The sequence below is a fragment of the Squalius cephalus genome (assembly GCF_949319135.1).
Source record: "Squalius cephalus genome assembly, chromosome: 7".
Classification (NCBI taxonomy): Eukaryota; Metazoa; Chordata; class Actinopteri; order Cypriniformes; family Leuciscidae; genus Squalius; species Squalius cephalus.
In genome coordinates, this window is record NC_137128.1 from 5,886,654 (window position 1) to 5,896,830 (window position 10,177).

Below are 10,177 nucleotides of genomic sequence, written 5' to 3' on the forward strand. Positions count from 1 at the left end.
ACTACACTACACACTACAGAAGACAGCTGTCTATACCCTCACCAGTCAGCACTTACACTGCAGTACACACTACACTACACACTACAGAAGACAGCTGTCTATACCCTCACCAGTCAACACTAACACTGCAGTACACACTACACTACACTACACACTATACACTACACTACACACTACACACTACACTAGACAGCTGTCTATACCCTCACCAGTCAGCACTTACACTGCAGTACACACTACACTACACACTACAGAAGACATTTGTCTATACCCTCACCAGTTAGCACTTACACTGCAGTACACACTACACTACACACTACACTACACTACACACTACACTACACTACACACCACACCACACTAGACAGCTGTCTATACCCTCACCAGTCAGCACTTACACTGCAGTACACACTACACTACACACTACACTAAACACTACAGAAGACAGCTGTCTATACCCTCACCAGTTAGCACTTACACTGCAGTACACACTACACTACACACTACACTACACTACACACCACACTAGACAGCTGTCTATACCCTCACCAGTTAGCACTTACACTGCAGTACACACTACACTACACACTACACTAAACACTACAGAAGACAGCTGTCTATACCCTCACCAGTCAGCACTTACACTGCAGTACACACTACACTACACACTACATTACACTACACTACACACTACACTACACTAAACACTACAGAAAAAAGCTGTCTATACCCTCACCAGTCAGCACTTACACTGCAGTACACACTACACTACACACTACACTACACTACACTACACTACACACTACACTACACACTACAGAAGAAAGCTGTCTATACCCTCACCAGTCAGCACTTACACTGCAGTACACACTACACTACACACTACACTACACACTACACTACACACTACACTACACTAGACAGCTGTCGATACCCTCACCAGTCAGCACTTACACTGCAGTACATACTACACTACACTACACACTACACTACACTACACTACACACTACACTACACACTACAGAAGACAGCTGTCTATACCCTCACCAGTCAACACTAACACTGCAGTACACACTACACTACACACTACAGAAGACAGCTGTCTATACCCTCACCAGTCAGCACTTACACTGCAGCACACACTACACACTACACTACACAATACACTACACTAAACACTACAGAAGACAGCTGTCTATACCCTCACCAGTCAGCACTTACACTGCAGTACACACTACACACTACACTACACACTACAGAAGACAGCTGTCTATACCCTCACCAGTGTAAACTATTCTTCACTTGTAAAAGTCTTACACTTCATTCGTAGATTACCACTTCAAGAAATATTAAGGCATAACATCAACAAATTTTATCTACGAATGATGTGTAACACATTTACAAGTGATGAATAGTTTACACTTTAGATTAGGGGACGCAGAAAGTGTTGTAAATGATTTATTCATGCGTTTACACATCATTGTGTTGAACACTGTTACTTACCTGTTACAAATGATCTGTACATGTATACAAGGCATTTACAACACTTTTTGCTACATACATACATACAAAAAATAACAAAATTTATTAAACATTTGAAATGCATATTCATGTTTTGTAAATGATTAGTTAATCATTAACTAATCAATTGTAAATTACTTATAAATTAATCTACAAAACATACATAAAATAATGAACATATCACTTATTAATCATTTATGAACACATAATGATGTTTTGTAAATAATTAGTTAATCATTTACTAATCACTTGTAGATGACTTGTAACGGAATTTACAAAACATACATAAAATGTTAGTATATCACTTGCTAATCATTTATGAATGTTTTGTAAATGACTAGTTCATCATTAACTAACCACTTATTAATGACTTACAACTGAACATTATTATAACCTGTATATTTTACCTGGAATCTTCTAGTAACTCTGAGGAATTTTATTAGCTTCTTCAAGTGTGTTTGATCAGGGTTGGAGCTAAACTCTGCTGGGAAGTGGCTCTCCAGTGCCGGATTTGAGGAACACTGCACTAGTGGATACTCGCAGCATCAACTAGATACAGTAGGTTGAGATAATATACCAACAAAGTCACATAGTGACATAAGCTGAGCCTCAAGTGTCAGGAGGAATGAAACCAAAGATTTTCAAACATGTTTTGTGCCAACCCTTTTACATGGCAGGTTTTGAGGTTGAGTGTCAGAGCAAACAATGGCCTTTTCTAGTGAATATCATTGAACTGCAACATATTATTTACAAAGGAATTCCTGTACTTTGTGCCAAAAGAACTGTAAAACTGTTTATGTTAAACCCGTCTGTCTGTGTCTTTTTCTAATTCAATGTCTAGGCATTCTAAATGCAAATTCAAACAAAATATGTCTACTTTAAAACATAAAAAATGATGTAGGCTACAGTTCGCAAAACACAGAGGTCCTGTGGAAAGGTGGAAAAATATTGTGTCTGTAAGACTCACCTGTGTGGAAACGTATCTGTGGACAGGTCTTCATAATGCTGACCTCCGTGATGTTCCATCAATCCAAAATCTAAATGAAGGAAACTCAACACTTTGATAATAGTGTCAAGATGTTTCTGTTCTCATAAAATGCCAACATAGGCCGACGGATTGTACTTTGTACTTTGATCTTTGATAACCACCTCAGGTGAACAGAAAAGGGGCGGGCGCAATCTTTTCTTCCGACCACAGCCTTTTAGAGAGTGTTTTTACCTTTTTATTATGATAGGACAGTGAGTAAACAGGAAGTGAAGTGGGAGAGAGAAAGGGGGACGGGATCGGGGAAGGTCCACAAGCTGAAACTCGACCTCAGGTCACCTGAGCTGTCCACAAGGCTACAAGGTTATTTTAAACTTGACTGCAATGTTTTATTCTCCTTCATTTAATGCATATTGCCTGTGCATTATACATATTTATGTTATGTCATCGCAGATTAAAATCTAAAAATCTAAATGTTTATTGTATTTATGAAGAAAAGGCTCGGCACCCAAGGCTCTATCACCTATTGCCTCAATGGTGTATAGTGTCTTTGTATAATTGCAGAGGTGGATTGTCAGCAACAGCCATTTTAGGACTGTTTGTGATTTGGTCTTAGTGACTCAGGAGTCCTCTTTACTACCCCTAACTTTTCACCGATGTGTGAGCTGCTTTTAGCACTAAAATGCTTTGTGAAATATTCTTAACACAAACGTTTAGGAGTACTAAAATTATTACTGACATTATTTTTAAGAGTTTCTCCTAAATCGGCAAGTTAGGAGCTACTTTTAGCCTTACAATGTTTTGTTAATATCGCCCCTGATGATTTTTTAAAGATTATGTTCTGATACGTAAAAGTAAAACCATAGAATTCAAAGAGGGTGTACTTTCATACAAATGCGATACATTTACATATTTATATACTTATAATAAATACCCTGCAATTTTACTTTTAGTATACTAAACTGGTATACTGGTCTGTTAAATTGGAACAACTAATTTTTTACTTAATGTACTTTAGTTATCTGGAAATAGTGCTGAGGTCCAACTAAAGATACACTTAAACATATTTGATTGTGCAAAAGTGGAACTATTGCAAGTATACTTTAGGTACTCTATAAATATCTTGGTTTTAAAGACTAATATTATACAGAGAGCACACTATCCTTATTAAAATTGATATATTAAAACACATTTTAGGCTTAATAATAAGAAATGTGCATAGTGCAATAAAGAAATGCTCCAAATAGAGTTTACTTGTTTCGACTTGGTGTGATTTTCTGTACAGCATCATGGGTAATGTAGTTTTCACCAAGAATTTAGCTGTTAAACACAATTATTTTAAGTTAATTAAGCATATTTACTTGAGCATTTTATTCAACCTTCAAGCAGAAGTTCAGATATGGCACAATGTAGAAATGTGGCTCCAGACAGAAGCTGGCCAGAGGACAATGGCTCCCCCCCGCTGGGTCAGGGTTCATCCCAGTCTTTCTTTTTTACTTCATCTCATTAGGCTCGGTATAGTTTCTTACATCCTTTCATATAATGTACAATCCTATACTAATAACAGTAATAATAATTTCAGAATAATTATGTCCTATTCATTTCTGGCTTTCATCGGTAAAGTTAAAAACTGTAATTAAAAAATAAAATAATAATAAATAAAACATTTTAAATGTTTACTGTCTCTCCTACTAAAACCTGATTTGTACCTTTAACATATACTGACATCCTCCATAATAACACTCATGGTAAAGAGAAAAAACACATGATGAATCAAATTTATAATACTGATATATAGAAGGATTAGCCTGACTTCGTCATACTCATATTCTAGTCAGAATGTGAGTCTGAAGACAGCTTCAAGGCTTTGATTATGGGGCGTGTCTCAACCGAACCAGGAAAAAAATGGCTACCGAGCCCACAGCCCTCTCCTTGGACAGTACGTCATATACGCATTTATTCTATCTGACTTATGAGATTTAACGAGTTCACACAAATATGTACGCATTTATTCTATCTGACTTATTTGTAAGTGTGAACTCGTGAAATCTCAATTGACCCTTCGCTAAGCCACGCCCGAAAACCGCCACTGGCCAATCGTGGCTTAGCAACCGTAACTAGGCGCGGGAGGTCTGGCAAGCTTTCGACCGAGGGAAACATGCCGAAGCGTTGAGCGTATGGATTGTGCAAATCTGATACCCGGTATCCTAAAAGTTTGGACGGGATGGTGGATTTTGTTCCCTTCCTGAAACCTAAAACCCAAGAGGAGAAATGCCGGGCGTCATCTTCATTTATATAGCGCTTTTAACAATGTAGATTGTTCCAAAGCAGCTTTACATTGATAATAGGAAATTAAAAGTAAAGTGTTTTGGCTTTATAGCTCTAGAATAAAGTTATTGTCCAGCTCATGGATCAAGCAGTGTGATGAATGGCAAGACGGAGGCTCACTGACATAACTTAACGTAAAAATATTTTTCAGCATTTTGTTAATCGACGGCCAAACTAGTACGTTACCCCAATCCGATCGCGACTCACCCGGTGTTAGGTAAAAGTAAAAGGTAGTTAGTAAAAGGAGGGAACATCAGGGGGCTTGCCGGAGATCTCCAAGGAAAAGGTTGGTATGCAAACTTAATCAGTTCATAACAGTAGTCACTTATGTGACCCACGACGTGTGAGCAGTAACGTTAGCCTGGCGCACTACAAATATAAGCGGGAGAATGTTATCATTGCAAAGTGGTCAGGCTAATGTCTTGTGTTTATTCCACAATACTTATGGATAAGCTGTTTGTTTTATAAATATTTGAATATTTTCAAATTTCACTGCTGTGCATGCACATAGGCCTGTTCCTCAATTTGTGTGTTTCCCATTTGAATGGTCAGCGTAACGTTACGAGGCGGCTGCTGCTTGCGCTGGGACCTAACGTTATAGGCTTTAGCTTCAATTTTGATGAAATTATTCTATAATCGTTTGCATATTATGTCGTGGATATATCCCTCGAATGCATACTGCAGTCCCTTTTGTCTTGCTCTCTCAGATTTTCACCTGTTCGGCAAAAATGACTAATTATCTCCTTGGGAATGTCTGAAACCGGTGCATACATGTACTGTAATAGTGCCAGGCTCAAAAGCTTGACAGGCGTAGCAACAGTAACTAAGGAGGGCGGGGCTTAGCGAAGGGTCAATTCTCCAGCGGCAGTCGTCTTTGTTGTAAACTAATTCAACCCAACTTCTATTTGATGACGTGGGTGATTACGTAACCGCAGATCATCTGTCCATCATCGATTAAAGCCAGCCCTGGCAATTTGATTGGCTCGGCCTTCTGGGAGCCGAGCATAATTACTCCTCAATGGGTCCAGTCCAGAACTTCCCGACCAAAAAATGTTGTGGGCGGGGTTCGGGCTGGCACCCAGGCTATAGAAGGATATATAGAAATAATACAAAACACCAACATGGTGACACACATGACACTAAAATAATGCTTTTAACAACATAAGATGTAACATAAATACCTATTGTATAGGCCAATTATAGGTTTGTAAACATTCAGGATGCGTGCGCATAATGGTTGCAGAAAACCCAGATGAGATAACAAGCACAACCCTACATCGTGAATGCATTATAGTAACAGAGCGCTAAAGCAAACCTTGTAAAACAGGTAATGCGCAACAAACAAGAGTTGTCCCATGTCCCAGCAGTACTTTGGGGAAGAGACATGGAGAACACACTCAGAAGACAATATACAGAAATAATGAAAGCACAACATCACAACAACTTTGACGTAGAGCTCTGCGATCTTGTTGTGCGGCCAGACAAACCACATCCTGGGGAATCGCCAGATGGAATAACAAACTGTACCTGTTGTGGGAAAGCAACTGTATCCGCCTTCCAGGGTTAAAAGTGTTTGCGTCATTATAGATGCTCAGTGTGATAAACTCTTGACTTCTATCTAACTGTGTGACACAATTTTGCACGCTTAATTTAATTGTGTTAAATTATTCAAACGTGTTAAGGATTTTGAATTAATCACATGCGTTAATGATGCATTAACAATGACAGCCCTTTTACTTACAATTTTTTTACATTTGACAATATATTACTGTAAAAATACACAAAATGTAAGGTAAGATCTATTACCGTCACAGGGTGGTTGCTGGCAAACAGGTGAAGAAGACAAAGGTATTCCACACACAAGTTTTAATAACAATGAACCAACTGATGGGTGAACTCAAAGCAATACACACACACACTTAACATTGACGATACAGGACAATGAACAGAACATAGGAAAGAACTAAATACACATAGATGATGAATCTGCTAGGCCGAGGGTCTCTGGTGGAGCCGAATGTGGGAGGAGCCGACAGGCCGAGATGCAACGAAGAGGTCGAAGGTGGGAGGCGGAGTCACAGGATCCTCTAGCATGGGCGCTGCAGGTGGATGCACAACCTTGAGACTTGTCCACTGATGTAGTGGGCTCACACCCCTGATGGAGCTCCACTTCCAGGCCGAGGGTCGGCTCTGTCTTCTTTCTCTTGGGCTTTCGCTGACGCTTTGCGGTAGGTGGTAGCTCTCCGGCATAATCCATTATGGTCCGGTATTCTGTCACAGGGGTGGTTGCTTGCAAACAGGCGAAGAAGAAGGTATTCCAACACAAAGTTTTAATAACAATGAACCAACTGATGGGTGAACTCAAAGCAACACACACTTAACATTGACAATACCGGACAATGAACAGAACACAGGAAAGAACTAAATACACATAGATGATGACTAAACGAAGTGTCTATGGTGACAGATGAGTGGCGGCAAATAGGAACACGGAACACGAGACAGAAATGACATCAAACTAAAAGTCCTAGAACTAAATACAGTTGAACATAATGGTGACAATGGGTAGTTGCTGTTTACATTAATTAACAGGTTTTTACTGTCACAATTTTACAGGTAAATTTACAATAATTTTTACAGTATTGAGGGGCATTGTAATTTCATATTTGTTTTGTTTTTATGTTTGTTTTTAATAAAAAGGTCACATGTGCTGATTGGAAGCAACCAAAGCACAGTTCACGGAGCCCCACTGACACCAGGCCTAAATGGGATTTTATGGCAGATACACTATATGGTCAAACGCATGTGGCCACTTCCTAAATTACAATATGGGACTATTTCAGGAATTTCTGCAAGGATTTCATTTATGGGGTTACTTTTTCACTTTCTGGTGCCTTTATAAGCAATAGTTTCACTTAAATGGCATCGCAAAATGGAGAAGCCATGGGAGACAAACTAATACACCCGCACTGCTTCCATAGGAATGAAGAGGGTAAGTAGCAGTCAGGCGCTGCTAATCAAATACCTTTGGCTAACTGATTATCAGCAAGTGTGACCAACTCTATAAAAGCAGAAGTTTTGTCAGTTTGCTGGTCTTCAGGTGTGTGTTAACACAAGGCCAAGGAGGAAAGACATCAGCAATGATCTCAGAGAAGCAATTGCTACTGCCGTCAATCCGAGAAAGGATATACGGCCATTTCCAAACAATTTGAAGTCCATCATTCTTCAGGGGAAAACATCTTCCCAGGACAGGAGTGGACATTCCAGAAAATTCACCCCAAGGTTTAATCATAAAACACCCAAGAACTACACCTCAGACTCTACAGATCTCAGTTAACATGTTAAATGACAATCAGCTGAATACAATTATCTCAGATAAACCTTAATTATCACAAGTAGAATTCCAAGCAAGTTCCATCTTGCACACATATAGCAGAATATTTCAAATATACAGCTTCAAAGAATGATACAACATTACAAACACAGCAGATATAACAGAGAAGAAAGTAAAAAGAAATATAATTAGTAATGATAATAATTATTTTACAAAAAATAAGAAAATTCAAGTTCTTCATTCATACCCTCAGGAAATAAAGATTTAAGTTCAAAGATCCAGAAAGCCTCCCTTTGCAACAATTTAAATAATCTCTATCTCCACCTCTTCTATGAGGTAGAATCCTCTCGATGCCCAGGAACTTCATGTCAGACAGAAAGTGGTTGGCAAACTTAAAACGACGGGAAATTGAAGATATATCATCCTGTCTCCTAATGGCACTTGTGTGTTCAATCATTCTTGTGCGTAATGCACGTGTAGTTTTGCCAACATATACTTGTGAACATGGACAAATTATAATGTAAATAACATGTACTCTTACAAGTAATCAATTGTCTAATCTTATACGTTTTTAGTGTACGAGGATGTGTAAATGATTTACATTTAACATACTTGGTACAGGAAGAACAATTGTGACAAGGAAAATTGCCCTGGGCATCGACAAGAGTAGTTGGAGAAGGGATGTAGGTGTCAGCATGAACAAGCTTATCCCTCAAAATTAGAGCTCCTGAAAGAGACAAGTGGTTGATCACTAAATATATTCAATAGCTGGGGATCACTTACAATAATGTGCCAATGATTCTTGATAATGGTTTTAATATCATTACTTAGTGGACTATATGTGGATTTAAAAATGCATTGTAATTGTATTCTTACTAGTAACAACTGAATAAGAGAGCTCTCTAATTGGAATTGTTACTTGTAATAATTGAATTAGAGAGCTCTGTAAATGTAATTCTTACTAGTAATAATTGAATAAGAGATCTCTCTAATTGTAATTGCTACTAGTAAGAATTGAATTGAATTGAGCTCTCAAATTTAATTCTTACTAGTAAAAATGCAATTACGACGAGTAACGCTGGGTACAATTTAAGCTAAAACGGCTTACCATGTTCTATCTGTATATTTGTCTAACTCGACGTCTAGGCATTCTAAATGCAAATTCAAACTAAATATGTTTAATTTAAAACATAAAAAATGATGTAGGCTATAGTTTGCTAAACACAGTGGTCCAGTGGTGGAAAAATATTGTGTCTGTCAGACTCACCTGTATGGAAACGTATCTGTGGACAGGTCTTCATAATGCTGACCTCCGTGATGTTCCATCAATCCAAAATGAAGGAAACTCAACACTTTGATAATAGTGTCAAGATGTTTCTGTTCTCATAAAATGCCAATAGATCGATGGATTGCACTTAACCACCTCAGGTGAACAAAAAAGGGGCGTAGACAAGAAGCAAAGTGAGAGAGAGAAATGGGCGGACTGCTGGCAAAAGCCATTTTAGGATTGCGGTTAACACAACTGTTGCAAATAAATATACATTTATGTAAAACGTTTTTTAAAATATGCGTTATGTGTGAGTGAGTGTTTCTCTGCTCTCAATTTCAAAACTCGTCTCATCTTTGGACCCTGCACTAGGCTTCCTAACATATTTCTTACCTATGAAACTTAAACATGACAAAACTAATAATAATAATAATAAATATATTATAATATATAAGTATATTATATTATATAAGTAATAATATATAAGTAATAATACTACTAATAATAAACAAAATATTATATAAAATGTTCTTAACGGCACTTTAAAAACATGGTTCTTTATGGAATCTTATGAAAAAGGTTCTATTTAGCACCAAAAGCGTTCTGCTGTTGTTACAAGCTGAATCTCTAATCTGGCACTGTTAGACAGTAAACTCTTGTCATGAAACATTCTAATTCTGAGTAAAGTACGATTACCTGGATGTTTGATTTGATAAAACACAAAAGAGAAAATTTTATTAAA

The 10,177-nt window shown here is 37.9% G+C and overlaps 1 protein-coding gene across 1 annotated transcript in view; it reads right to left on the bottom strand.

The window, feature by feature from the left end:
• LOC307161781 (NACHT, LRR and PYD domains-containing protein 12-like) overlaps positions 1-7,091 on the bottom strand; it is a gene marked incomplete at its 5' end in the record, with an annotated part of 73,276 nt that extends 66,185 nt beyond the window's left edge. Inside the window, 2 exons of the mRNA XM_079876725.1 lie at positions 4,706-4,758; positions 6,806-7,091. Coding sequence (XP_079732851.1) covers positions 4,706-4,758; positions 6,806-7,091 — 339 coding nt within the window. The remainder of the gene's footprint in view (positions 1-4,705; positions 4,759-6,805) is intronic.
• Between the last annotated feature and the right edge of the window lie 3,086 nt (positions 7,092-10,177).